At 38.6% G+C, this 25,745-nt stretch overlaps 2 protein-coding genes across 2 annotated transcripts; both read left to right on the top strand.

Moving 5' to 3' along the window:
• The first annotated feature begins 5,104 nt into the window (after positions 1-5,104).
• On the top strand, positions 5,105-9,750 carry LOC146633692 (uncharacterized). The gene is made up of 8 exons (XM_085352425.1): positions 5,105-5,177; positions 5,404-5,522; positions 5,602-5,674; positions 5,784-5,899; positions 6,223-6,297; positions 7,234-7,302; positions 7,551-7,619; positions 7,711-9,750. The coding sequence occupies exons 1-8, from the start codon at positions 5,105-5,107 to the stop codon at positions 9,748-9,750; spliced, it is 2,634 nt and encodes an 877-aa protein (XP_085208551.1).
• Positions 9,751-20,627: 10,877 nt separating this feature from the next.
• LOC146633691 (uncharacterized) lies at positions 20,628-25,273 on the top strand. Its single transcript, XM_085352424.1, has 8 exons — positions 20,628-20,700; positions 20,927-21,045; positions 21,125-21,197; positions 21,307-21,422; positions 21,746-21,820; positions 22,757-22,825; positions 23,074-23,142; positions 23,234-25,273. Exons 1-8 carry the CDS (start codon positions 20,628-20,630, stop codon positions 25,271-25,273), a joined length of 2,634 nt encoding a protein of 877 aa, XP_085208550.1.
• The last annotated feature ends 472 nt before the right edge of the window (positions 25,274-25,745 follow it).

The following is a 25,745-nucleotide window of genomic DNA, read 5'->3' as shown; positions in this document are numbered from 1 at the left end:
GTACAATAATTACTGGACAAGTACAAACTTGCCCCTTACAATTAATGTAACAGCATGCCAGTGTGTAAACAAAGATCTTTATTTATACGTCGAAAGCAGGTTGTGTCTGAAGACTGCTACTTTTATTAATATGTGATGTGGAGCAGGGAAATTATTTTACTGCTATTGTTAAATAATTGTCATCATTACCATTGCATTAATAATATAATCTGGAGTTTATATTGCATTCAGGGGTTGAACAGTGTGTGTCTTTCAGAAAGGCTAAAAGTAATAGGACAGGAAACAGGCTTGGAGAGTTTTGCAGAAGTGGAAGTTATTTTGAGCAGCAGGCTAAGACGAGGCTTTAACAATGTAACAGATAGCTTTAAGAAGGCCTTAAGATGTTATGCATACAGTTATTATGTTGACCTTGTATTTCAGGTGCAGTTATGACTATTTCATACACAATGCATATCTGTGCTTATTAAAGAGTTGGAGCTCGGTCAATTAATTGGGGGTCGGAAGCTTTGTTCGGCGCGATGTTCGGACAATCTATTGTGCAAGTGACTTGGAGCCATAGAAGGAATTGCAATACATGCTTACAAAACACTTATATATCAGATCATTTTATATTAAGCTTTTAAGTAGAGGTTCTTGGTTAAAACATTTATTTAGTAGAAGACATACATATAGTCTCAGTGAGCCTCTGGTCTGGTAAAAGGTCAGAAGTGCAACAGGTGAATTGAGAAAGAGCATGTGAGGTCGTGACACACACACACATGAGTTAAATTTATTTAGAGGAGAGATTAGTTATGTCTGGTTGTAACTGCAAAAGTGTCTCGGTAAAAGAGGAACCGTCCTTGTTGTCTCGGCAAGAAAGAGGAACAATTTACTTTAAGACAAGAACGGAAAGTACCAGCCATGAAAATAGAAGATGATCTTCTGGGTGAAAAGCCATTGTGGTGTTGATCTGATCTATGTATAAAATGTATCTGTGACGCATGAAGGGGCGTCAATAAATCAAACCCTGATGCTATAAAATATCTGTTCATGCTTTGATTAAGTTGGAGATCACTTGCTGTCGGCGTACAGAGTGTTCTTCCCACACGTGTGTATTCATTAAAATCATTGTTTGACCAAGACCTTCTGGACCATGGGTGGTTTGTACTCTCCTTCCTCAATTTTGAACCTTAACATTTGGGGGCTTCGTCCGGTGGTTGAGGAGGGAGGATTGGAGGTTCAAAACCAGGCAATGGGTGTGTTATAATAGATGTTTTACAATCTGTACCGGTACAGACTTGCTCCTGACGGTTAAGCTGTCCTGAGGCACAAACATGTTGTCTTTGGCTTGGCTTCAAGACTCTAGGAAAGGAGTAATGAATGTATGTAAATAACTTTTGAGGACAATCATTTAGAAATAACATCAAGTGAAATTTAGAATCAATTAAAAGTAATAATGAAGTAATATCGTATTTGTTGGTAGTGGGGCATTTTGGCTTCTGCTGCATCTTCCTAGTCTATGCTGGAGACTCACCAACTCCAGTACCACATACACCACTAATCACTCGATCTAAAAAGCATTGCCATAAAAACATGTGTTTCCCTTTAATTTCTTACTTCTTTTTCCTGTCCAGAGACCTCTGTGTGGCAGCAGAAAGAGCCACTCTCTCTTTGGGGTACTTAGCTTTCTCCTGGAGGAGCGAATATAGTTTATGTCTGTGGGGGTTCTCAGCCATCCAGGTCATCGTAGTCTAAGGACCTTGGAAAGAAAAACGTCTGGACTTGAAGATGTTTCACCTCTCATTCCTGGGTCAAATGGTGGAGAGTCCCAGATTCAAGCCCTATTGGAGTATCCCCTAAAATGGACATGGACCCCCTATTGATCCTCTACCTAATCACATGAGCCAAGGTGTGAAAACAGGTGTTGGTCACAATCAGCCAAAGTTTCGGGTGAACTCATTGTGAAACCAAGCCCCACCCTATCATGTGATCTCCTGAGGTCAGAAGAGCCAGGATGTGCATAGGCACGGGATCTAGAAACTGGATCATAGATGGCAGACAATTGGTGTCGTAAGCCACCGCCTCTGTTCAAAGAGGGTAAACAGAGGGTAAAGCAGAGGGTAAACAGAGGCGGTGGCTTACGACACGGTCTACAACTGTCTGCCATCTATAATCCAGTTTTGATTCCCTTTACACCCATGGGGGACACTCCCATTGCTCTTAAATCTGGGACTCTGAAGAAGCTTCTCGGATGAGAGGTGAAATGTCTTCAAGCAACTTAAAGAAGTCCAGATGCTTTTCTTTCTAAGCTCCTTAGACTTTATAATTTATGAGAACATATTCATAATACTGAAAAAAGTCTTAGATTGTCAAAAATGAATATCTTATCTGACGATTGCTTTGGTGAAAAGGTGCTATATATTACAAACAATGTATTAATAACAACAAGATGACAGTGCTTTATAGACTGTTTTTGTGGAAGTGGAAAGGGCAAATTAACTCAAAGCCTTTTTCTAGAAGGGTGTTAGGTGTAAATGTGTCTGTGAATGTCCTGTGACACTATTATCCCCTCTCTCTTTTAATAATGTCAAAGATAATAGTGTCTTTGACACTATTGGACCTACAGTTTTAACCATTATTAAAACCATCCCAGCCGATCTTAACCATACCATAGTGAACCCATTTCTCAAAAAAAAAACAAAAAAAAAACAAAACAAACATCTCAATGCAACAGTGTTCTCAAATTTTAAACCAATCTCTAAACTCTCCTTCCTGTCCAAAATCCTGTCTTCCTTCAGTTCCAGGCTCTACTGGAAATTAACGATATCTCAGAAACATTTCAGTCTGGTTTCAAAGCGAAACATTTCGAAAGCGTAGAGCTCCCACCCAGGCAAAAGAAAAATAGAGCTATATCACATGTAATGTGAAAACTTTATTGTTCTCACAATATACTTTTCACATTTGAACAACATAATATCATGTTATTACAATATACATTATATACAATATACATTATATAGATATATATATATCTATATATTATATTTACATTACCACAGTGAGATGACTTTAGTCTCATGAACAACATTAACTAATTGTTATTTACTAACTAATCTTAAATGACTGTTCAGTACAGAAATGAAGCCCAACAATCATGTTTTACAGTCCCGTGGTCTCAGCCTCAGATACTCAACTAATCAAAGTGATGTCATGACAAAAATGAATGACCAACAAAACATTTTTCTCCTTCATTTCTGTCAAACAATGCTGTATCTCGCTGTTAGTATCATGGTTGCTAGGCAACCTGAACAGCGCGACGAAGCGTATACCGTCCCATTTCACAAACCTCTCACTTCCGCACTTCTCGTACTTATAGTACGCACCGTACGTAGTGCGCGTACTTCAAGCATGCAGACCCTGAATTGGGACACAGCCATTGTGAAACCTAGCCCCACCCTATCATGTGAGGTCAGAAGGCCCTATGATGTGTGTGGGTGTTGAGGTGTCTGGGAAGGGATCTCAAAACTGGATTATAGATGGCAGACAGTTGGTGTTGTAAGCCACTGCCTCTGTTCACTATTTGAACTCTCCCATAGGGCTTAAATCTGGGAGTCTCTGGGACTCTCCACTATTTAACCTTAGACCTGAAGAAGCTTCTCGGATGAGAGGTGAAACGTCTTCAAGCGAAGTCCAGACGCTTTTCTTTCCAAGCTCCTTAGTCTTGTGTAGTCTGTTTTCCTCGAAGATTCAGATCTCCTTGTTTGTTTGTTTTTTGTTTGTTTTGTTTTTATCTGAATTATTTTGCACGTAGTTCAAGTTAATAAGGTCACTTTTTAGTTTACCACTCCATCTTCCAAATGCTGCGTTTGGGTCCAACTCCTGATGTGCAAATAAAACCATGAACCTCTATTGAACCACTTGATCAGTCCTGTTGAAAATTGGTTCATTCATTCAAAGCTTTGTTCAGTGACATCTAGTAATGAAATAGGAGACAGCACATGAAATCTCAATTTCCATTTGCTGATTGTATCAAAGTATTTATATCATTCATTGTGTGAATGATATAAATACAATTTTGTAACGATGGATTGATTGGTCAGTTGATTCTGTAAACTTATGTAATGTAGCAGGTAGATGAAGGTGTCCTTGGTGGAGCAGGATGTGTTGGGATGGTAGGGCATGTTTCAGTAACTAGGGTGGGGTGTGATCATGTACATGGGACATGTGATTTTCCACAATGAAGCAACCTTTGAAATAGTGGTTCAAGGAAAATGTAACTTTGAGTTTGAAGCTTGTGTGGGAGCATCAGTGTCATACGGCCAACACTACTCCTGCCTGCCTGTCAGTCTTGACAGTGTCCTTCCTATTGTTTGTTTTTATTCCTGTTGACTATTAAGTAAGAAATGAAGGTTAGAGTAGTTCAGTTGCTTTTGCTTCCTTGTATGAAGAAAAAAGTATGCTGATGGTAAAGTATCAGGTCTTTAGTCTCTATAGTTTTAGTGCCAATGACAAAAATGCATGCTTTTGTCAACGTGTTGATGACAGCAAAGGTGAGTGGAGAGATTAAACAAGATATCACAAATACATTTTATATAAATGACATCTGGAGACTAAAACATTTTTTAAACAGTGCCTGTAGCACATTATGTGTATGTAAACTATCAACGCTGAAATTAATAAGATCTAATGAGATCTTTTAGAATATGTTTTTGTGAAAATGTCAATATGTTTGCTACAACAGTTTCCTGCTAATTTCACATTTTTTGCCCCTTAAAAAACTTTGGCTCTGTAAAAATCATATTATTCCAAATCAAATGAAATCAAATGAAAAATAAAACTTAAACCTTTGTATCAGTGTAAACACATTTCACTAAACTGGAAACTTTAGATATTTAGATGAACTCTACAGAGTGACATGAAGTCGCAAAAGTTGCAACAGTTCAATCCAGCTAAGAGACAAAAACATTTACCTCCTCTTGTCACATGAAAAAGGTTATTGAGATACATAGAAACTTAAACCTCTGACACTTCAGAACCCCACAGGAAAGTAAATGATCTTATTTAGTGAATAATACTTTAAATATGAATAAATCAGTTATTGCTGATTGTCCCCACAGCAAATTCCATGGAGACATCTGGATTTGTCCAGGACAAACTAACTGAATGGGGATTCAGTGAGTTCATGCAGAGATTTAAAGGTATGAGTTTATTATTATTATTTAATGGGAATTGTTGTATCTGTAATGGCACTAGAACAGCATCGTAATTTACTGATTTAGAAGTCAGTCTGGATATTCCTGTGATTTATGACTTGTAATAGAAAACAAAAGTCTTTCATATTCAAAGTTGATGAATATTAATGTTTTGCAGTGTTAGCTTCATCTGACTTTTGAATATTTTATTTTGTTGTTGGCATTATTTCAGATGAAGGCATTGACAAGGAGACGTTTCTAAACCTTGGAGATTCAATCCGAATTAATTTACTGTTTCCTAAAATTGGACCAAGAGTAAAGTTTAGAAAGAGACTGAAAGATTACTTACAGGTAAGGCATCTATTTTTTATTCTATATCAGCAGGTCTATTGTTTCATTAATGTGTGATGTGTTTGTTTTGATTCTGTAGATGGAGACATGTCATTTTGTCCAGGAAAAATTAACTGAATGGCATCTCAGTGAGCTGATTCACAGATTTGAAGGTATTTTATTATAGTTTGGTTTTGGTCCTTCATAAATTACTGCTGTACTGTAATTTCATATTGATATTTGTTTGTCTAATTTCAATTTGAATACTTCGTTTTGTTGCAGAGGAAGGTATTGACAAAGAAGCTTTCCTAAGTCTCGAGTCAGGCAGAATCAATACTTTGATTCCAAAAATTGGACCAAGAGTAAAGTTTAAAAGGAGGCTCAGAGAATACTTACAGGTAATGTTTTATTAAATGTTACAAAAAAATCCTGGAACATAAAGCCATAAAAGTTTAAATATACTGTTTTTTTTAATAAAACAAATGGCGGTTAAGATCAGTAGATTAATAGTCAATGCAATGCATCAGATTGGAGGTTGTGTGTGAGCGCTGTGACATTCAGAAAAATAACCTCACAATACTCGAGTACAAGATAATGTATTTAATGTAGCATTTACTGTGCATGTAATGCATTTCACACTGGCAGGTATCAATATAACAAAACTGATCACACTTCTTTTATTATACGAAATACATCTTAAATTTATCCCTCACCACTGCAGGACTTGAATAGAACAAATGATGATTCTGCTGACATGATGGAAACAAGCGCAGAGCAAGAGGACAGTCCAGAAATGGTATGATCTCATTGTGTCTGAACATGGTTCATTATTGAGTGATTAATCTTTGATCATTTTTGTTATTAATGTCATCATGTTATTATAGAAAAATTAATGTTGTCAGCGTTAATCTCCTTAAGTAAAGTAAGTAAGTAAAATTTTATTTAAATAGTACCTTTCAAGATAAAATCACAAAGTGCTTCACACAAGCAGAAATGGACATACAACCTCAAACAAACAAAAGCAACCAAAAGCAAGTTTAAACAGATACATTTTTAACTGCTTTTTAAATGAAATGACTGAGTCCACAGATCTCGAACTCAAAGGGAGCGAGTTCCAGAGTCTGGGAGCCATTGATACAAGCGCTCTGTCACTGTTTGTTTTTAACCTTGTATGCTGGAAAACCAGCAAGCCCTGGTCCCTGGTCACAAGACCTCAGGGACCTGCTGGGGCGATAAGGCAGAAGAAGATCACTGATGTAAGTTGGAGCTACACCGTGCAGGGCCCTATAGGTCATGATTATAATCTTAAAATGAACCCTGAACTTGACATGATGTCAGACTTAAAATGACATTGACGCCATAGCCGCATTAACGCAGCAAATCTACGTTAGCTGGTTACCGTGGATCTCCCCATGCGTGGAGCTGGACGCCGCTAAACAATAACAAGCTAACCGCTTACGCCATTAAGTTAAAATGACATTATGGCGTTAACGTCATTTTAAAGAGATTAATGCTGACAGCACTAATAAAAATACATTTTGATTGATTCAAGGACTCATATCTTTAGAGTAAAACAGGTGTCAATATGAGCAAAGTGAACCAGGTTAGCTGTTTACCTAAGTCCTCTGCAGAATTCTCCAACACAGCTCAACTGTTTTTCACAAACTGTGAGTAAACAACATGAAGGCCTGTGCCTTGTCTGGATAATTATTTGGTATTTGTTTTCACGTAGGAGCCAAACATTTTTCCTCAACATTTGGAATCTGCTTCAGCGTCTGACACAACAGATGGCAGAGACACGGTAAGAAATGAAGTCAGAAAAAATATTTTTAAACTGGTTGAAGATCCAGTGATTTACAATGATTTTATCTGCAGACAAACATTTTGTCTCCATAATGCTGCATTAAGAGGAGCAATAAATAATGAAGCTAACAAATGCAAACTGCTTTAAATTTGTTTAATATACATATCTGAAATGCACCTTCATCAAGTGAATATGAAATATTAAGAGTATAGGTAGGCCTGGCTGATGTTTTGGCCTTGTTTTAGATGCAGGACCACAACATTTTTCCATTTCAGTTGGAGTCTGCTTCAGCAGTTGACAGAGGCAGTGACACAGTAAGAAGGAATATTGATGTTTCTCCTCAAGTCATTTTGTTATGCCGATATTATTTGTGTATATAAAACACATGTTTGTTTGTCTTTTCAGAGTAACGAACCAATTCGCTCCTGGGCAACAGTGACACAAGGACAAAGTCCAACCACATTTACAATGTTTTACTGTCAAGAGTGTAAAAACTTCATGGGAAACAATCCTGATTCTTGTTGTTCTCACTGTGCCTCTGTGTTCAATAAAGCAAGCAGCATTCAAAATGGAAACTTCTTTCTGTACTCATCCCTGAAAGACCTTCTGAAAGGTATCCTTGAGAACCACAGCACTGAGTTGTTACCTAAAACAGTTAAAGATGAGCATGATAACATCAAAGATGTGATGGATGGGATGATGTACCAGAATCTCCTCAGAGAGGGTAAACTAGCTGCAGATGATCTCACACTGACATGGAATTTTGATGAAGTACCAAATTTTAGCACAACCAGATACTCAATTTGGCCCCTTCAGTTTGTTATTAATGAACTTCCTTACACACAAAGACAGGAAAATATGATAGTTGCTGGATTTTGGTTTGGCCAAGGAAAACCTCATATGAACACATTTCTGAAACCATTTGTGGATGAATGTTGTGATTTAGCCCAAAATCCATTTCAGTGGAGAGACAGCAGAGGCACTCTTCATTCATCAAAAGTCTTCTGCTTGGTTTGCTCCTCTGACGCTGTGGCGAGGCCACTTCTCCGGAATTGCAAACAATTCAATGGAGAATATGGTTGTGACTGGTGTTTACACCCTGGCACAGTGGTACCAAAGGGCTCTGGATCTGTGAGGTCATACCGATATGATGAAACTAAACAAGAATCAAGATCAAAGAATATGTTTGTTGAAAATGCAAGAGAGGCTGAAAGCTCCCATGAAAACACCTCAGAGTGTGGAGTAAAAGGAATGTCCTTACTTTCCAGACTTCCTTTGTTTGACATTGTGTTTGGATTTGTACCAGAATATATGCACTCAGTTTTAGTTGGTGTGACTAAGCAACTTATTGGATTGTGGCTGAACTCAGAGAACTCCATGAAAGACTGGTATGTAGGTCAACAGATTTCACAGATGGACTCTTATCTCCGAATGTTAAAGCCTCCATCAGAAATGAGCAGATCTCTACAGTCACTGAAGGGTCGGGACACTTGGAAAGCATCTGAGTGGCGAGCTTTCCTTTTATTTTATGCTGTTAGTGTCCTACCAGGCATCCTTCAGCCTTCATTTCTCCAACATTTTTTTTGTTTGTCGATCAGCATTCACATTCTGCTACAAGAATCAGTCTCCCAAAATGACCTTCAGCTGGCCCATGAGAACTTGGTACTCTTTGTTAGAAACATGGAAGAACTCTATGGTGAAGAAAATGTTTCATTCAACTGCCATCAGTTGATCCACTTAGCTGACTGTGTGCGTAACTGGGGGCCTCTCTGGGCAACATCAGCATTCAGTTTTGAGAGGAACAGTGCAAATTTAAGGGCACTGCTTAGCAACATAAACTACAATCCTCAAAAAATTCAAGACAAGTTTCTCTATTGGCAGCTTCTGCCGAGTCACCTTCGCTCCCTTGTTTCTAACGGAAATTCTCCGTTAGCCAGCATTTCACCAGTAAATGAAACCACTGATTGTTACGATCTGCTTGGAAATTCACGGCATCTGGCTATCACAGGATCCATAAAACTAGCAATAGAAGAGCTCTTAAATCGACCTGTTTCATTCAGATCAGTGGAAGCCTTTGACAGCTTCATCAACAGAAATACTGTTTACTCTATAAACCATGAAGAGGCAGACAGAACAGACTGTGTCATAAAACTCAAGAATGGCTGCTATGGAGAAATACAGTTCATCGTCAGGTTTAAAGAGAACTGTGTTTGCACATCCAACTGTGTGTGCTCGGCTATTTCAGTCATTGTGGTCCAGCTGTTTTATATCAAACGTGATGCAGAGGACAGCAGGATGATTCCTGACAGTGCATCAAGGACTATCTTTGTGGAAGTGGAAAGGACAACTCAGCCCAAAGCCTTCTTTTTGAGGGATGTTAGGTGTAAATGCATGTATGTGGATGGTTGGCTGGTGCCTTTACCAAACTCATATGAAAGATATTAAAGTTCCAGCACAGCTAAGGTGCTTTCTCTGTCTTGTATATCATGGCACATGGCTGTTTTTACTACAGTGAAAATCTTGGAAAAATGAACGATGATGAAGTTTTTTCAAAGGAGTTTGGAGTCATTTTGTTCATATGTGTGCGAGATCTGTGGCTTACGTTTTCTTTTGGTGTGACAGTGTGGACATAATGTAGTCAGTGTAATGTAGGATTATATCACTCAGTACTGTATGTGTATTATCTGTATATGGAGGAAATTATGGAGTGATTGGTAAACAGCCAAAAGCTTGCCTTTCCCAACTTTGTATTCACTACGTATTTATCATACATGTCAGTTTACCTCTATTCAATATGAAATGCAAATTATTGTGACACATAAACATTTTGTGAATTAACGCTAAAAATCCGGGGTGAGTGGATCAATGTGGTTTACTGCATCCTGATACAGATTGCTATTACTGAGATAACAGATCATAAAGCTTCATATTACCTCATATTATTGTGTAATGGCTGATGAGACTTATTCTGTTTAATGTTGCAATGTGTGCAAGTCTATTGAATATAATACAGATTGATTTGCTCAAGAATGTTTGTATCCTGCTACATAAAAATGATTATAATTAGTCTTATTACTTTAAATATGCCTGAAAAATCTGTTTGGCCTCCTTCTTCACTCTGGATTTGTGCTGCTATTCAGAGTCAATTCAAATTTTAGTGTCGTTCCTTAAAAAAAAAAGAAAAAAGGATGTGTAAATACAGTAAATGATGTTTAGAGATTTTTGAAAAATAAACATGACCACTGTTCATATGTGGCTTTATTACCTTATCATAGGCCAGAATTAAATATCTAAGTAGGACCCTTGTGTTACGATTCGGTGTTGTCAGTGTTTTGTTTTAGGCGTGACTGTTATGTGTTTCCTGCTTTACTTTGAAAGTCTGTCTTATCTCAGTGTGTTCAATTTACGCTTCCTTGTCTCGTCAGTTCTGATTTGCCCCAGCTGTGTTTCCCTCCTGTTGTCCATTCCCTGATTGCTCCTTCTATGTATTTAAGCCCTGTGTTTCAGTTTGTCATGGTCGTGATCTTCCCTCCCCCGGTTGTAAATAGTTTGGTGTTTTGATGTAAATAAATGTCCTATTTTGCTTTGAAGTAAATAGCTGTTGATGCTTTCGTTTTGGGATTTTGGTGGAGAACCGTAGTAGTTTTTTTGTTTTGTTTTTTTTCCCCCTATTTTTATTTTTTCTGTGTTGCACGCCGGTTGCCTAGGCCGGGGTGTAACAAAATGGCGGCTCGTCCGGGATACGCTGGAGGGTCCGAGGGGCCCGTCCGGCCTTCGTCTGTCTTCGCTGGAGGGTCCGAGGGACCGCTCCAGCCTTCGTCCGCCTTCGCTGGAGGGGTCCGAGGGACCGCTCCAGCCTTCGTCCGCCTTCGCTGGAGGGTCCGAGGGACCGCCTTCCGTTGAAGTAAATAGCTGTCAATACTTTCGTTTTGGGATTTTGGTGGAGAACCGTAGTAGTTTTTTTTTTCCTTATTTTTTTTTTTTTTTTCTGTGTTGCACGCCGGTTGCCTAGGCTGGGGTGGAACACTTGTTTAATACCATGTTAAACATGTTTACCGGGTCATGAACCATCGGTGAAGCAAACAACAGAAAAGAAGCTCGTATATAGACTTATGCCGTAAGTTGACCTAAAACTAAAAAGAAAAAACAATCTGACATTTTAAATTAAATCAAACATCGTTTAAAAGACACACATGGCAGTGTGGGAGAAAAAACTCAACACTGAATGCTACAAGTGCACAAATATGAAATCAGCGTGGTGCTGCAGTGAACGCATCAATTCACACAATATTACAGAAATACTTTTTATATAAATGTCTTATATTGTTTCTTGGTCCCATCAATTTCTTATTCTTCAGTCATTTCTGAAACAAAGTCCACACTGAATGCCTGCTGTGCATCTGTGGTTGTGTGAAGCTACATTAATGTAACAGCATGCCAGAGTGTAAACACAGATCTTTGTCTATACGTTGAAACAAGGTTGTGCCTGAAAATTGCTACTTTTATGTGACATTTTATGTGAATATGTGACAAATGATGTTAGAATTATAATTAATTATAGAAAAAACAGTTTAAACCTTGGTGGGCAATGAGCTTAGAAGGATTATCTAGAAAATGACTTCAGGAAATGGTCGTGTTATAAAGTTGTTTTACAATCTGGACCAGTACAGACTTGCTCCTGACAGTTAAACTGTCCTGGGGGCACAAACCGTTTGTCCTTGGCTTGGTTTCAAGACTCTAGGAAAGGAATGCTGAATGTACAGTGGGGCAAAAAAGTATTTAGTCAGCCACCGATTGTGCAAGTTCCCCCACTTAAAATGATGACAGAGGTCAGTAATTTGCACCAGAGGTACACTTCAACTGTGAGAGACAGAATGTGAAGAAAAAATCCATGAATTCACATGGTAGGATTTGTAAAGGATTTATTCGTAAATCAGGGTGGAAAATAAGTATTTGGTCACCTCAAACAAGGAAAATCTCTGGCTCTCACAGACCTGTAACGTCTTCTGTAAGAAGCTTTTCTGTCCCCCACTCGTTACCTGTATGAATGGCACCTGTTTGAACTCATCATCTGTATAAAAGACACCTGTCCACAGCCTCAAACAGTCAGACTCCAAACTCCGCCATGGCCAAGACCAAAGAGCTTTCGAAGGACACCAGGAAAAGTATTGTAGACCTGCACCAGACTGGGAAGAGTGAATCTACAATAGGCAAGCAGCTTGGTGTGAAAAAATCAACAGTGGGAGCAATCATCAGAAAATGGAAGACATACAAGACCACTGATAATCTCCCTCGATCTGGGGCTCCACGCAAGATCTCATCCCGCGGGGTCAAAATGATCATGAGAACGGTGAGCAAAGATCCCAGAACCACACGGGGGGACCTGGTGAATGACCTGCAGAGAGCTGGGACCAAAGTAACAAAGGTCAACATCAGTAACACACTACAACGGCAGGGAATCAAATCCCGCAGTGCCAGACGTGTTCCGCTGCTGAAGCCAGTGCATGTCCAGGCCCGTCTGAAGTTTGCCAGAGAGCACATGGATGATACAGCAGAGGATTGGGAGAATGTCATGTGGTCAGATGAAACCAAAGTAGAACTTTTTGGTATAAACTCAACTCGTCGTGTTTGGAGGAAGAAGAATACTGAGTTGCATCCCAAGAACACCATACCTACTGTGAAGCATGGGGGTGGAAACATCATGCTATGGGGCTGTTTTTCTGCCAAGGGGACAGGACGACTGATCCGCGTTAAGGACAGAATGAATGGGGCCATGTATCGTGAGATTTTGAGCCAAAACCTCCTTCCATCAGTGAGAACTTTGAAGATGAGACGAGGCTGGGTCTTCCAACATGACAATGATCCAAAACACACCGCCCGGGCAACAAAGGAGTGGCTCCGTAAGAAGCATTTGAAAGTCCTGGAGTGGCCTAGCCAGTCTCCAGACCTCAACCCCATAGAAAATCTGTGGCGGGAGTTGAAAGTCCGTGTTGCTCGGCGACAGCCCCAAAACATCACTGCTCTCGAGAAGATCTGCATGGAGGAATGGGCCAAAATACCAGCTACTGTGTGTGCAAACCTGGTAAAGACCTATAGTAAACGTTTGACCTCTGTTATTGCCAACAAAGGTTATGTTACAAAGTATTGAGTTGTATTTTTGTTATTGACCAAATACTTATTTTCCACCCTGATTTACGAATAAATTCTTTACAAATCCTACCATGTGAATTCATGGATTTTTTTTTCACATTCTGTCTCTCACAGTTGAAGTGTACCTCTGGTGCAAATTACTGACCTCTGTCATCATTTTAGGTGGGGGAACTTGCACAATCGGTGGCTGACTAAATACTTTTTTGCCCCACTGTATGTAAATAACCTCTGGAGAATATAATCTGGAAATTGCATAAAGGGAAACACAAAATGAACCAAAAAGTAATAACATCCCACAGCCGTGTTTCACACCTGTTGGTAGTGGGGCATTTTGGCTTCTGCTGCATCTTTTTAGTCTGTGCTGGAGATTCACCAACCCTAAAGAAGTCCAAATACACCACTGATCACTGGATCTCAACAGCATTAATGCAAAACATGTGTTTCTATTTCTTGTCTTACTTCTTTTTCCTGTCCAGAGACCGATGTGTGGCAGCAGAAAGGGCCACTCTCTCTTTGGGGCACTTAGCTTTCTCCTGTAGGAGTGAATGTAGTTTATAGTTTATGAAAAAATAATCAGAATACTGAAGATGTCAGAGATTGTATCTTTTTTCCTTTTCATAAGTCATTAAAACCAAATACTAAAACACTTTGATATGACTCAGAGAACTGAAAACTCAGCATAGATAAAGAAGGAACAATGTACAAATTGGTAACTATAGCCCAAAAGGCTGATTGTGTTCATCTGCGCGTAGTGTTTTCAGTGAGACAAATGTTTTGTCACTCATCCAAGTGACTTCTTCAGTCTCAACAGACTGCAGGTTTTCCCAAACAGTACATTTGGGATTTACTTACCTTGATGATTAAGCATGCATCTGGTAGTTAAAGCCCTTGAAGAAAAAAAAATGCAATGAATAAATCATACACACTTAAATATTGTATTTTGACCACAACTAAATTGTCTGACTGTCTGTATAAAACTGAACTTACAGCTATAAGCAGTTGATATTAAATATATGCATCACTAAAACATGACAGATAACAAAGCCAGAGTAATTAGGCACACAACTGTTTTTAAGTGTTTTCAATTTAGCTTCTTTTGACTTACATTTAACTATAGCTACTTATTTTTTCCTTCATTGACAATCAGCTGTTGACACAAATTATTTTGGCGAGTGGCAACAGTCAAACCAACAGCACTGTGATGTTTTTGTTCGTGAATATGTAGACACGCTGGTGCGAATGTCTTACTATACAGGCTGGTTCTTTAGATACAAGGGGAGAGTGCGCGAGTCAGAAACCCAGGGCACATAGATGATGTAAGTCTCATCAGAAACAAGCTTATTTCCAAACCAGGGAGGAAGAATGAAAAACAATTCTAAAAACAAGCAATAAAATGTTGTCATGGTACTAAAATCCCCAGAAATAAATAATCCCAATTTCAAAAAAACATATAAAACACAATGTTCTATGCTCGCTAAACTCCCACCCTGTCCCACAATGTAACTGTCCCACAACAAAGGATAAATGTTTGTTAGGTGTTCACAAGCAGGACCGAAATTCCTCCTTCAGAGCAGGGTCCAGACCAGCCTCGTCCCAGGCAGAAGAGGAGAACCCTCCTATCCCCATCTCATCCTGGAGTCCATTGCTCCACCGCGGCTCCCCTCACATCATCACACTGTAAACAAAAAAACAGGGGCCAGAACCCTTCTCCCAGAAGCTGGCCTGGCTAATAGCCATGGTGACCCTCTCACAATACGGCTCTACTCGGTGAGCAACAGTTCATTCATGTGAATTTTCAAAGCTAATTCAAGGACCATCGTGTGGTTAGCAGCATTGACTAAAGTCTTAGTGGTGAAAGGTTTGCATTAAAAGAGTAAAAACTCCAGTTAGGGCATGACTTTAAATACATTAAAGGCAGGGTGCGTCTGAAGACTGCTGCATTTATGAATATGTGACTGAAATAATGTTAGAACTGTAATTAATTATCTATAAAAAACAAAAAATGTTTAAAGTTTTGCGGACACTGAGCTAAGAAAGAATGACTACAATGTTTACTGGTACTATACTGGTACAATAATTACTGGACAAGTACAAACTTGCCCCTTACAATTAATGTAACAGCATGCCAGTGTGTAAACAAAGATCTTTATTTATACGTCGAAAGCAGGTTGTGTCTGAAGACTGCTACTTTTATTAATATGTGATGTGGAGCAGGGAAATTATTTTACTGCTATTGTTAAATAATTGTCATCATTACCATTGCATTAATAATATAATCTGGAGTTTATATTGCATTCAGGGGTTGAACAGTGTGTGTCTTTCAGAAAGGCTAAAAGTAATAGGACAGGAAACAGGCTTGGAGAGTTTTGCAGAAGTGGAAGTTATTTTGAGCAGCAGGCTAAGACGAGGCTTTAACAATGTAACAGATAGCTTTAAGAAGGCCTTAAGATGTTATGCATACAGTTATTATGTTGACCTTGTATTTCAGGTGCAGTTATGACTATTTCATACACAATGCATATCTGTGCTTATTAAAGAGTTGGAGCTCGGTCAATTAATTGGGGGTCGGAAGCTTTGTTCGGCGCGATGTTCGGACAATCTATTGTGCAAGTGACTTGGAGCCATAGAAGGAATTGCAATACATGCTTACAAAACACTTATATATCAGATCATTTTATATTAAGCTTTTAAGTAGAGGTTCTTGGTTAAAACATTTATTTAGTAGAAGACATACATATAGTCTCAGTGAGCCTCTGGTCTGGTAAAAGGTCAGAAGTGCAACAGGTGAATTGAGAAAGAGCATGTGAGGTCGTGACACACACACACATGAGTTAAATTTATTTAGAGGAGAGATTAGTTATGTCTGGTTGTAACTGCAAAAGTGTCTCGGTAAAAGAGGAACCGTCCTTGTTGTCTCGGCAAGAAAGAGGAACAATTTACTTTAAGACAAGAACGGAAAGTACCAGCCATGAAAATAGAAGATGATCTTCTGGGTGAAAAGCCATTGTGGTGTTGATCTGATCTATGTATAAAATGTATCTGTGACGCATGAAGGGGCGTCAATAAATCAAACCCTGATGCTATAAAATATCTGTTCATGCTTTGATTAAGTTGGAGATCACTTGCTGTCGGCGTACAGAGTGTTCTTCCCACACGTGTGTATTCATTAAAATCATTGTTTGACCAAGACCTTCTGGACCATGGGTGGTTTGTACTCTCCTTCCTCAATTTTGAACCTTAACATTTGGGGGCTTCGTCCGGTGGTTGAGGAGGGAGGATTGGAGGTTCAAAACCAGGCAATGGGTGTGTTATAATAGATGTTTTACAATCTGTACCGGTACAGACTTGCTCCTGACGGTTAAGCTGTCCTGAGGCACAAACATGTTGTCTTTGGCTTGGCTTCAAGACTCTAGGAAAGGAGTAATGAATGTATGTAAATAACTTTTGAGGACAATCATTTAGAAATAACATCAAGTGAAATTTAGAATCAATTAAAAGTAATAATGAAGTAATATCGTATTTGTTGGTAGTGGGGCATTTTGGCTTCTGCTGCATCTTCCTAGTCTATGCTGGAGACTCACCAACTCCAGTACCACATACACCACTAATCACTCGATCTAAAAAGCATTGCCATAAAAACATGTGTTTCCCTTTAATTTCTTACTTCTTTTTCCTGTCCAGAGACCTCTGTGTGGCAGCAGAAAGAGCCACTCTCTCTTTGGGGTACTTAGCTTTCTCCTGGAGGAGCGAATATAGTTTATGTCTGTGGGGGTTCTCAGCCATCCAGGTCATCGTAGTCTAAGGACCTTGGAAAGAAAAACGTCTGGACTTGAAGATGTTTCACCTCTCATTCCTGGGTCAAATGGTGGAGAGTCCCAGATTCAAGCCCTATTGGAGTATCCCCTAAAATGGACATGGACCCCCTATTGATCCTCTACCTAATCACATGAGCCAAGGTGTGAAAACAGGTGTTGGTCACAATCAGCCAAAGTTTCGGGTGAACTCATTGTGAAACCAAGCCCCACCCTATCATGTGATCTCCTGAGGTCAGAAGAGCCAGGATGTGCATAGGCACGGGATCTAGAAACTGGATCATAGATGGCAGACAATTGGTGTCGTAAGCCACCGCCTCTGTTCAAAGAGGGTAAACAGAGGGTAAAGCAGAGGGTAAACAGAGGCGGTGGCTTACGACACGGTCTACAACTGTCTGCCATCTATAATCCAGTTTTGATTCCCTTTACACCCATGGGGGACACTCCCATTGCTCTTAAATCTGGGACTCTGAAGAAGCTTCTCGGATGAGAGGTGAAATGTCTTCAAGCAACTTAAAGAAGTCCAGATGCTTTTCTTTCTAAGCTCCTTAGACTTTATAATTTATGAGAACATATTCATAATACTGAAAAAAGTCTTAGATTGTCAAAAATGAATATCTTATCTGACGATTGCTTTGGTGAAAAGGTGCTATATATTACAAACAATGTATTAATAACAACAAGATGACAGTGCTTTATAGACTGTTTTTGTGGAAGTGGAAAGGGCAAATTAACTCAAAGCCTTTTTCTAGAAGGGTGTTAGGTGTAAATGTGTCTGTGAATGTCCTGTGACACTATTATCCCCTCTCTCTTTTAATAATGTCAAAGATAATAGTGTCTTTGACACTATTGGACCTACAGTTTTAACCATTATTAAAACCATCCCAGCCGATCTTAACCATACCATAGTGAACCCATTTCTCAAAAAAAAAACAAAAAAAAAACAAAACAAACATCTCAATGCAACAGTGTTCTCAAATTTTAAACCAATCTCTAAACTCTCCTTCCTGTCCAAAATCCTGTCTTCCTTCAGTTCCAGGCTCTACTGGAAATTAACGATATCTCAGAAACATTTCAGTCTGGTTTCAAAGCGAAACATTTCGAAAGCGTAGAGCTCCCACCCAGGCAAAAGAAAAATAGAGCTATATCACATGTAATGTGAAAACTTTATTGTTCTCACAATATACTTTTCACATTTGAACAACATAATATCATGTTATTACAATATACATTATATACAATATACATTATATAGATATATATATATCTATATATTATATTTACATTACCACAGTGAGATGACTTTAGTCTCATGAACAACATTAACTAATTGTTATTTACTAACTAATCTTAAATGACTGTTCAGTACAGAAATGAAGCCCAACAATCATGTTTTACAGTCCCGTGGTCTCAGCCTCAGATACTCAACTAATCAAAGTGATGTCATGACAAAAATGAATGACCAACAAAACATTTTTCTCCTTCATTTCTGTCAAACAATGCTGTATCTCGCTGTTAGTATCATGGTTGCTAGGCAACCTGAACAGCGCGACGAAGCGTATACCGTCCCATTTCACAAACCTCTCACTTCCGCACTTCTCGTACTTATAGTACGCACCGTACGTAGTGCGCGTACTTCAAGCATGCAGACCCTGAATTGGGACACAGCCATTGTGAAACCTAGCCCCACCCTATCATGTGAGGTCAGAAGGCCCTATGATGTGTGTGGGTGTTGAGGTGTCTGGGAAGGGATCTCAAAACTGGATTATAGATGGCAGACAGTTGGTGTTGTAAGCCACTGCCTCTGTTCACTATTTGAACTCTCCCATAGGGCTTAAATCTGGGAGTCTCTGGGACTCTCCACTATTTAACCTTAGACCTGAAGAAGCTTCTCGGATGAGAGGTGAAACGTCTTCAAGCGAAGTCCAGACGCTTTTCTTTCCAAGCTCCTTAGTCTTGTGTAGTCTGTTTTCCTCGAAGATTCAGATCTCCTTGTTTGTTTGTTTTTTGTTTGTTTTGTTTTTATCTGAATTATTTTGCACGTAGTTCAAGTTAATAAGGTCACTTTTTAGTTTACCACTCCATCTTCCAAATGCTGCGTTTGGGTCCAACTCCTGATGTGCAAATAAAACCATGAACCTCTATTGAACCACTTGATCAGTCCTGTTGAAAATTGGTTCATTCATTCAAAGCTTTGTTCAGTGACATCTAGTAATGAAATAGGAGACAGCACATGAAATCTCAATTTCCATTTGCTGATTGTATCAAAGTATTTATATCATTCATTGTGTGAATGATATAAATACAATTTTGTAACGATGGATTGATTGGTCAGTTGATTCTGTAAACTTATGTAATGTAGCAGGTAGATGAAGGTGTCCTTGGTGGAGCAGGATGTGTTGGGATGGTAGGGCATGTTTCAGTAACTAGGGTGGGGTGTGATCATGTACATGGGACATGTGATTTTCCACAATGAAGCAACCTTTGAAATAGTGGTTCAAGGAAAATGTAACTTTGAGTTTGAAGCTTGTGTGGGAGCATCAGTGTCATACGGCCAACACTACTCCTGCCTGCCTGTCAGTCTTGACAGTGTCCTTCCTATTGTTTGTTTTTATTCCTGTTGACTATTAAGTAAGAAATGAAGGTTAGAGTAGTTCAGTTGCTTTTGCTTCCTTGTATGAAGAAAAAAGTATGCTGATGGTAAAGTATCAGGTCTTTAGTCTCTATAGTTTTAGTGCCAATGACAAAAATGCATGCTTTTGTCAACGTGTTGATGACAGCAAAGGTGAGTGGAGAGATTAAACAAGATATCACAAATACATTTTATATAAATGACATCTGGAGACTAAAACATTTTTTAAACAGTGCCTGTAGCACATTATGTGTATGTAAACTATCAACGCTGAAATTAATAAGATCTAATGAGATCTTTTAGAATATGTTTTTGTGAAAATGTCAATATGTTTGCTACAACAGTTTCCTGCTAATTTCACATTTTTTGCCCCTTAAAAAACTTTGGCTCTGTAAAAATCATATTATTCCAAATCAAATGAAATCAAATGAAAAATAAAACTTAAACCTTTGTATCAGTGTAAACACATTTCACTAAACTGGAAACTTTAGATATTTAGATGAACTCTACAGAGTGACATGAAGTCGCAAAAGTTGCAACAGTTCAATCCAGCTAAGAGACAAAAACATTTACCTCCTCTTGTCACATGAAAAAGGTTATTGAGATACATAGAAACTTAAACCTCTGACACTTCAGAACCCCACAGGAAAGTAAATGATCTTATTTAGTGAATAATACTTTAAATATGAATAAATCAGTTATTGCTGATTGTCCCCACAGCAAATTCCATGGAGACATCTGGATTTGTCCAGGACAAACTAACTGAATGGGGATTCAGTGAGTTCATGCAGAGATTTAAAGGTATGAGTTTATTATTATTATTTAATGGGAATTGTTGTATCTGTAATGGCACTAGAACAGCATCGTAATTTACTGATTTAGAAGTCAGTCTGGATATTCCTGTGATTTATGACTTGTAATAGAAAACAAAAGTCTTTCATATTCAAAGTTGATGAATATTAATGTTTTGCAGTGTTAGCTTCATCTGACTTTTGAATATTTTATTTTGTTGTTGGCATTATTTCAGATGAAGGCATTGACAAGGAGACGTTTCTAAACCTTGGAGATTCAATCCGAATTAATTTACTGTTTCCTAAAATTGGACCAAGAGTAAAGTTTAGAAAGAGACTGAAAGATTACTTACAGGTAAGGCATCTATTTTTTATTCTATATCAGCAGGTCTATTGTTTCATTAATGTGTGATGTGTTTGTTTTGATTCTGTAGATGGAGACATGTCATTTTGTCCAGGAAAAATTAACTGAATGGCATCTCAGTGAGCTGATTCACAGATTTGAAGGTATTTTATTATAGTTTGGTTTTGGTCCTTCATAAATTACTGCTGTACTGTAATTTCATATTGATATTTGTTTGTCTAATTTCAATTTGAATACTTCGTTTTGTTGCAGAGGAAGGTATTGACAAAGAAGCTTTCCTAAGTCTCGAGTCAGGCAGAATCAATACTTTGATTCCAAAAATTGGACCAAGAGTAAAGTTTAAAAGGAGGCTCAGAGAATACTTACAGGTAATGTTTTATTAAATGTTACAAAAAAATCCTGGAACATAAAGCCATAAAAGTTTAAATATACTGTTTTTTTTAATAAAACAAATGGCGGTTAAGATCAGTAGATTAATAGTGTATGCAATGCATCAGATTGGAGGTTGTGTGTGAGCGCTGTGACATTCAGAAAAATAACCTCACAATACTCGAGTACAAGATAATGTATTTAATGTAGCATTTACTGTGCATGTAATGCATTTCACACTGGCAGGTATCAATATAACAAAACTGATCACACTTCTTTTATTATACGAAATACATCTTAAATTTATCCCTCACCACTGCAGGACTTGAATAGAACAAATGATGATTCTGCTGACATGATGGAAACAAGCGCAGAGCAAGAGGACAGTCCAGAAATGGTATGATCTCATTGTGTCTGAACATGGTTCATTATTGAGTGATTAATCTTTGATCATTTTTGTTATTAATGTCATCATGTTATTATAGAAAAATTAATGTTGTCAGCGTTAATCTCCTTAAGTAAAGTAAGTAAGTAAAATTTTATTTAAATAGTACCTTTCAAGATAAAATCACAAAGTGCTTCACACAAGCAGAAATGGACATACAACCTCAAACAAACAAAAGCAACCAAAAGCAAGTTTAAACAGATAAATTTTTAACTGCTTTTTAAATGAAATGACTGAGTCCACAGATCTCGAACTCAAAGGGAGCGAGTTCCAGAGTCTGGGAGCCATTGATACAAGCGCTCTGTCACTGTTTGTTTTTAACCTTGTATGCTGGAAAACCAGCAAGCCCTGGTCCCTGGTCACAAGACCTCAGGGACCTGCTGGGGCGATAAGGCAGAAGAAGATCACTGATGTAAGTTGGAGCTACACCGTGCAGGGCCCTATAGGTCATGATTATAATCTTAAAATGAACCCTGAACTTGACATGATGTCAGACTTAAAATGACATTGACGCCATAGCCGCATTAACGCAGCAAATCTACGTTAGCTGGTTACCGTGGATCTCCCCATGCGTGGAGCTGGACGCCGCTAAACAATAACAAGCTAACCGCTTACGCCATTAAGTTAAAATGACATTATGGCGTTAACGTCATTTTAAAGAGATTAATGCTGACAGCACTAATAAAAATACATTTTGATTGATTCAAGGACTCATATCTTTAGAGTAAAACAGGTGTCAATATGAGCAAAGTGAACCAGGTTAGCTGTTTACCTAAGTCCTCTGCAGAATTCTCCAACACAGCTCAACTGTTTTTCACAAACTGTGAGTAAACAACATGAAGGCCTGTGCCTTGTCTGGATAATTATTTGGTATTTGTTTTCACGTAGGAGCCAAACATTTTTCCTCAACATTTGGAATCTGCTTCAGCGTCTGACACAACAGATGGCAGAGACACGGTAAGAAATGAAGTCAGAAAAAATATTTTTAAACTGGTTGAAGATCCAGTGATTTACAATGATTTTATCTGCAGACAAACATTTTGTCTCCATAATGCTGCATTAAGAGGAGCAATAAATAATGAAGCTAACAAATGCAAACTGCTTTAAATTTGTTTAATATACATATCTGAAATGCACCTTCATCAAGTGAATATGAAATATTAAGAGTATAGGTAGGCCTGGCTGATGTTTTGGCCTTGTTTTAGATGCAGGACCACAACATTTTTCCATTTCAGTTGGAGTCTGCTTCAGCAGTTGACAGAGGCAGTGACACAGTAAGAAGGAATATTGATGTTTCTCCTCAAGTCATTTTGTTATGCCGATATTATTTGTGTATATAAAACACATGTTTGTTTGTCTTTTCAGAGTAACGAACCAATTCGCTCCTGGGCAACAGTGACACAAGGACAAAGTCCAACCACATTTACAATGTTTTACTGTCAAGAGTGTAAAAACTTCATGGGAAACAATCCTGATTCTTGTTGTTCTCACTGTGCCTCAGTGTTCAACAAAGCAAGCAGCATTCAAAATGGAAACTTCTTTCTGTACTCATCCCTGAAAGACCTTCTGAAAGGTATCCTTGAGAACCACAGCACTGAGTTGTTACCTAAAACAGTTAAAGATGAGCATGATAACATCAAAGATGTGATGGATGGGATGATGTACCAGAATCTCCTCAGAGAGGGTAAACTAGCTGCAGATGATCTCACACTGACATGGAATTTTGATGAAGTACCAAATTTTAGCACAACCAGATACTCAATTTGGCCCCTTCAGTTTGTTATTAATGAACTTCCTTACACACAAAGACAGGAAAATATGATAGTTGCTGGATTTTGGTTTGGCCAAGGAAAACCTCATATGAACACATTTCTGAAACCATTTGTGGATGAATGTTGTGATTTAGCCCAAAATCCATTTCAGTGGAGAGACAGCAGAGGCACTCTTCATTCATCAAAAGTCTTCTGCTTGGTTTGCTCCTCTGACGCTGTGGCGAGGCCACTTCTCCGGAATTGCAAACAATTCAATGGAGAATATGGTTGTGACTGGTGTTTACACCCTGGCACAGTGGTACCAAAGGGCTCTGGATCTGTGAGGTCATACCGATATGATGAAACTAAACAAGAATCAAGATCAAAGAATATGTTTGTTGAAAATGCAAGAGAGGCTGAAAGCTCCCATGAAAACACCTCAGAGTGTGGAGTAAAAGGAATGTCCTTACTTTCCAGACTTCCTTTGTTTGACATTGTGTTTGGATTTGTACCAGAATATATGCACTCAGTTTTAGTTGGTGTGACTAAGCAACTTATTGGATTGTGGCTGAACTCAGAGAACTCCATGAAAGACTGGTATGTAGGTCAACAGATTTCACAGATGGACTCTTATCTCCGAATGTTAAAGCCTCCATCAGAAATGAGCAGATCTCTACAGTCACTGAAGGGTCGGGACACTTGGAAAGCATCTGAGTGGCGAGCTTTCCTTTTATTTTATGCTGTTAGTGTCCTACCAGGCATCCTTCAGCCTTCATTTCTCCAACATTTTTTTTGTTTGTCGATCAGCATTCACATTCTGCTACAAGAATCAGTCTCCCAAAATGACCTTCAGCTGGCCCATGAGAACTTGGTACTCTTTGTTAGAAACATGGAAGAACTCTATGGTGAAGAAAACGTTTCATTCAACTGCCATCAGTTGATCCACTTAGCTGACTGTGTGCGTAACTGGGGGCCTCTCTGGGCAACATCAGCATTCAGTTTTGAGAGGAACAGTGCAAATTTAAGGGCACTGCTTAGCAACATAAACTACAATCCTCAAAAAATTCAAGACAAGTTTCTCTATTGGCAGCTTCTGCCGAGTCACCTTCGCTCCCTTGTTTCTAACGGAAATTCTCCGTTAGCCAGCATTTCACCAGTAAATGAAACCACTGATTGTTACGATCTGCTTGGAAATTCACGGCATCTGGCTATCACAGGATCCATAAAACTAGCAATAGAAGAGCTCTTAAATCGACCTGTTTCATTCAGATCAGTGGAAGCCTTTGACAGCTTCATCAACAGAAATACTGTTTACTCTATAAACCATGAAGAGGCAGACAGAACAGACTGTGTCATAAAACTCAAGAATGGCTGCTATGGAGAAATACAGTTCATCGTCAGGTTTAAAGAGAACTGTGTTTGCACATCCAACTGTGTGTGCTCGGCTATTTCAGTCATTGTGGTCCAGCTATTTTATATCAAACGTGATGCAGAGGACAGCAGGATGATTCCTGACAGTGCATCAAGGACTATCTTTGTGGAAGTGGAAAGGACAACTCAGCCCAAAGCCTTCTTTTTGAGGGATGTTAGGTGTAAATGCATGTATGTGGATGGTTGGCTGGTGCCTTTACCAAACTCATATGAAAGATATTAAAGTTCCAGCACAGCTAAGGTGCTTTCTCTGTCTTGTATATCATGGCACATGGCTGTTTTTACTACAGTGAAAATCTTGGAAAAATGAACGATGATGAAGTTTTTTCAAAGGAGTTTGGAGTCATTTTGTTCATATGTGTGCGAGATCTGTGGCTTACGTTTTCTTTTGGTGTGACAGTGTGGACATAATGTAGTCAGTGTAATGTAGGATTATATCACTCAGTACTGTATGTGTATTATCTGTATATGGAGGAAATTATGGAGTGATTGGTAAACAGCCAAAAGCTTGCCTTTCCCAACTTTGTATTCACTACGTATTTATCATACATGTCAGTTTACCTCTATTCAAAATGAAATGCAAATTATTGTGACACATAAACATTTCGTGAATTAACGCTAAAAATCCGGGGTGAGTGGATCAATGTGGTTTACTGCATCCTGATACAGATTGCTATTACTGAGATAACAGATCA

Source organism: Diplotaxodon limnothrissa, linkage group LG4 (genome assembly GCF_057381915.1).
Source record: "Diplotaxodon limnothrissa isolate DT_005_m linkage group LG4, D_limnothrissa_male_GT1.1, whole genome shotgun sequence".
NCBI classification, from domain to species: domain Eukaryota; kingdom Metazoa; phylum Chordata; class Actinopteri; order Cichliformes; family Cichlidae; genus Diplotaxodon; species Diplotaxodon limnothrissa.
The sequence above is the reverse complement of the archived record's forward strand: the minus strand, read 5'-3'. Positions and strand labels throughout refer to the sequence as shown.